Genomic DNA, 5,000 nt, shown 5'->3' on the forward strand with positions numbered 1-5,000 from the left:
CTCTCATTAAAAGATAAAGAATTTAAAATAGTTTTATTTTAAAATTATTTAATTAAGCTTCATATTTATATAAAAAATGTAAAGCAATTTAATTTTTTAGTAATTTATTGAAAAAAAGAAATTCTCATTAAAAAACCTTTAAATAGTTAAGTTGAAATAAATATAATATAGGTTAAATAAATATAATATATTTAAAATAAATATGATAAAGTTGAAATAGTATTTTAAGTTAAATTTTACCAAATACTCTAACGTTAACTTTATATCAAGAATTGATTTTATCCCAGCGCAAACAACAGCAACTGGAGTTCTACCCAGTTCTGTAAGATCCGAGCTTATATCCAAAGCTTAAAAAAAATAAATAAATAATTTATTTAGTTTTCAAAACTATTAGATTTATGAAGAACCATTATTTTCTAAACAAAATGTTAAAATTTACTTTGAAAAACTTCTCTATGAACTCCGCCAATACCTCCTGTAACAAATACTTTTATTCCAGCTAAGTGTGAAGCAAACATTGTAGAAGATACTGTAGTTCCACCACTTAGCTTCTATATAAAATATAAAACAAAAAATCTCTGCTACAGTAATTTTTGTGTAAGACTAACAGTTTTAAAATTATTATAATTCTGAGAGAAAAAGTTACAATTAAATAAAGCTGAAAATTTTGAACATTCAAATTGTAATAGTTTCAGAGATATGAATTAAATTAATTAAAAATAAAATATTTTAATACTTTTATTTTTATAAATATTATGCTTAGTAAGCTGAAAGATAGCATATAAGTAAATTTTAGGACAAGGAATCTATTAAAATTGGTGTAACTGTCATAAAAAAAATTAAATAAAAAAATTTAGCTTTAATATCAGCAACTAAATTTTATGCAGTTTTTACTGATGTTATAAAGCTCAATGTGAATTTGATAGAAAAACCAACATGCTCTACATTTATTACTAAGTACAAAAATAAAAATAAAGTATTAAATTGTATGTCGAAAGGTAGCTGAAATTTTCACTTTTCTTTTAAAAAAAATTAGAAAATATAATTGCCAACTAGGGATGGCAATCCCAGGATTTCAAAAATTTCCCGGAATTCCATACAAATTGTTTATTCCAATATCCCAGGATTAGTCTCCGAAATTTTATAAAAAATCCCAGGATTTAATTTTATTTTTTCCCGGGATTGTCATAAAAAAAGTAAAAATACAAAGAGCTTAAGTTTAATTTGTAATTAAGTGTAAATAAAAATAAAATGTAAATAAAAATAAAAATAAAATGTAAATATAAATAAAATAAAAATAAATAAAATGTAAATATAGGCTTTGGTATAGTAGCTGTTTGGTTTTATAGCTGTTTATTCTCTTTGCAATGTTTTCTTTTTATTCTCTCTGTATTTTATCGATAATATGAACTAAAAACATTATGGCTTATTTGCAAAATACGTACAACAAAACATATAAAAATGTATATATAGTATAATATTAAAATTAATATATTATTAAAAATAAATAAATATTAGTGCTTGCTGATGAGAAGATCAAAAACTTTTAATAGGTAAACCTTAATTTTATTTTGAATTTTCTAATTCATTTTAATTCCAAATGTGTGCGTGATTTTAGCTCCATTTTTATGTCTATAATTTAATTCCAAATGTGCCAGTGATTTAATTCCATTTTTACGTCCATAATTTAATTACAAATGTGCCAGTGATTTAATTCCATTTTTACGTCCATAATTTAATTACAAATGTGCCAGTGATTTAATTCCATTTTTACGTCCATAATTTAATTACAAATGTGCCAGTGATTTAATTCCATTTTTACGTCCATAATTTAATTACAAATGCATGCGTGATTTACAAAAAAAATTTTAACATTGGTTTAATAAATGAAGTTATCAAAATACAGAAGGTTTATTAAATTACAAAAGTTTATTTAATGCCTGTTTAATTAATGAAGTTATCAAAATATACAAGTTTATTAAATAAACTTTAGCTATCATTATTTAAAGTAGAAATTGTTTTCTGAAGAGAGAAATTATATTTCAGATTCTAATGATTCATAGTAAAGGAAACATCTGAAGTTAAAATTAAGCACAAATTATTGGACCCATTATTACAAAAGTCAGGAAAATTGTAAAAATGTTAATAAAAAGGTCCCTAAACAAAAATGAAAATTATTTATAAAAGTACAACCCATGATTAAATTGAAAAATCCATTTAATCATGGATTACAAAACCCAACAGAGCAGCTTGTTGCTTATGCTAAACCAATTTGTGAAGTTAAAATTAAAAAATTTATTGTATTAAAAAGGTACTTCTAGATTTAGAATTGGATTCCAACATTGATGATTCAATTAAGATGAACAAAAAGGAATGTAGAATTATATCTGATTTAGTAGTACTTTTGACTCCCATTAAAGCAACTTTGGTAGCACTGTGCCGACAATATGCAACTTTAATTTCCTTTGACATAGCATTAAAGTTCATGTTGACAAAAATAAAAGAACAATCTGAAATTGGAAAGCAATTGTAATGATGCTTTGAGCCACTGAATTAAAGAGAGTAGAACACTGTTAAGGAGCTTAGTATATCTTCATGGCCAAGTTACTTCATTAAAATCCCAGAAGATTTTGTACCAAATAGAAGTACCCAAAATAAAAAAATTATGATAAACCTGATAAATTGTTTAAACTCGGTTGACATATTAACAGCAGCAGACTTGAGTAGTGATAGTTGTGTTCAGTTGAACCAGGCTTTTTCAAGCCAAAAATGTAATAATAATGTCAAAACAATTAGTGAACAATAAATGAATTTATGGAAAAAGGATTGGCAGCAATATGAACACAACCTATAAGGGTAGAAAGTATAAATTTTAATATAAAGTATAAGTTCAAAAAGTAATGTTGTTATTTGAAAGTGGTAGCTCAAGATATGATCACCTTTAAAAAACATAAGATTATATACTACCTATACAGCCACAAGTGTGGAGCCTGAATAAGCATTCTTAGCTGGGCTCCACACTTGTTGCCGCTAAAGGTAAATTTGTTCTTATGTTTTCAAAAGACTTTTTATCAACAAAATAGCTTTTGATAATTACCTTTTAATCAAACGTAACAATAAAGCAACATTTTTAAAGTCTGATTGTTGAAGTTTATTTTCCTTTTTTTTAATTAACTTACATCATTCTGTTTAAATTAGACGAATATTTAAATTGCATATAATACAACGAAAATTTATTGACGTATGTTTAAAGATTTAGTTTTATGCTACAAAATTCTTAATGGTAAACTGGACACTGACCTATCAAATGTTCTTATTCGCAATTCTTACTTGGGTAATCGTGGTCATAACTTTAAATTGTACAAACACCATTGTAATTTAAACAGCATCAAGTGTTTCTTTTCTAATCATACTATTAATGTATGGAATAGTTTATCGGAGAATGTGGTACCTGCACCATCTGTCTTGATGTTTAAGAACCGTTTCGCTGTGCTGCTTTGTTTAACTTGATACAATTTTGTTCAAACTTGTTCCATCACTTGATACAATTTATCATTTCAATAAAAAATTTTTTAATGTATACTCCAGTAGCCTTCGAGCCCTTCTGTTGTTTTCAAATAAATAAATAAAGTAATTCACTATGTTTATATATATGTTTGTATTCAGTTGCTTGTAAGTTCCTGTATGTTTATTTGACAATTATTTTTATTAACTTTAATAATTATTAATAAAATTTTATTAAAAACACAATTGTTGTTGAAAGTATTGTTTTTATAAAATCAATTATACAAATTGTTTTAAAAAATAAAAAATTTTGAATAATAAAAAATAAATCTATATTTATATTATTTACTCAACTTTATATAATTTTTAATAAAACTTACTCAACTTTATAAAATTTATGTTAAAACTTATAAAAATTATTTTTTAAACAATTAATAATAGTAAATCATCGCTTTGTTTAAAAACATTTTGCTAAATATAAAGACATTTGATTATAAAAGATTAATGTTATGAAGTTAATACTTTTAGCGTATTAAAACTGAATTTTTCAGACATACATGGAAACATAGATAAACCTGAATGTTCTCAAAACCTCTAAAAAGCCGTGGTCAAGATGTCGCAACTAAATATTATATACATAGTCAAGTATAGAGTACAATGAAAAAGCTGCACCACAAAAGTTAACTTTGAAGCATCTTTATATAATATGTGATTGAGAAATACAGAACTTATTTAATGCCAGCAGGGTCAGTGGTGTTTGAGCCAAGCCATTCAGTGGGATAAGCATTATAGTCACTAAGAACAACAATACTGGCAGAAGGGTAATATGGTTGATTTGATCAGAAATTATATCTAAAAAAGTGCCGTTTTGAGAAGAAAAAAACAATAAAGAACAAAGAGAAAAATGATTGAGTGAAGAGGCACCAAGCAAAAGCACATAAAAGAATGGTAAAAGGATTAAAAACTGATTTCTCAACAAATAGTTGAATTTATGTGTAAGCTTAACATTTTTACACTGATAGAAATAAATTAATTAAACAAAAACAAATTGCTTAACTATTCATCATATTCACTAAATTTTAATATTGATTTCTATGAATAGTGACTATTGATAGAAATTATAAAAATAGTGACTACTGATAGAAATTATAGAAAGTTAAAAGACTATTGCAGCTGTGAAAATGTACTTTAACGAAAAGAGAAATCATTTTATAATGATTGAAATTTTTTTTTAATTTTCAAGTTTTATTTTGTTATATTTTACAAATGTTTCTAAAAAGTAATTTTTTAGAAAGCAATTTACTCAATCAGACAAAATAAGTATTGGATCAGAATGGAATGCCATACAACTTCTCCTTTCAGTACAAAGTTTTGCAAACTTTACCTAAATTAAAATTGTTTTCATTAAACAAATAGTGAATAGCAAATAGTAATTTGTTAAACTTCAGTATCCAGGATAAACAATTATTTGCTATTCGATTTTGTTTAACTTCAAT

At 24.7% G+C, this 5,000-nt stretch overlaps 1 protein-coding gene across 1 annotated transcript in view; it reads right to left on the reverse strand.

Moving 5' to 3' along the window:
• LOC100197220 (uncharacterized) overlaps window positions 1-5,000 on the reverse strand; it is a 41,391-nt gene that overhangs the window by 26,858 nt on the left and 9,533 nt on the right. Inside the window, exons 4-5 of the mRNA XM_065795775.1 lie at window positions 440-551; window positions 241-347 (exon numbers count right to left, since the gene is read on the reverse strand). Coding sequence (XP_065651847.1) covers window positions 241-347; window positions 440-551 — 219 coding nt within the window. The remainder of the gene's footprint in view (window positions 1-240; window positions 348-439; window positions 552-5,000) is intronic.

The sequence above is a fragment of the Hydra vulgaris genome, chromosome 04 (assembly GCF_038396675.1).
Source record: "Hydra vulgaris chromosome 04, alternate assembly HydraT2T_AEP".
Lineage (NCBI taxonomy): Eukaryota > Metazoa > Cnidaria > Hydrozoa > Anthoathecata > Hydridae > Hydra > Hydra vulgaris.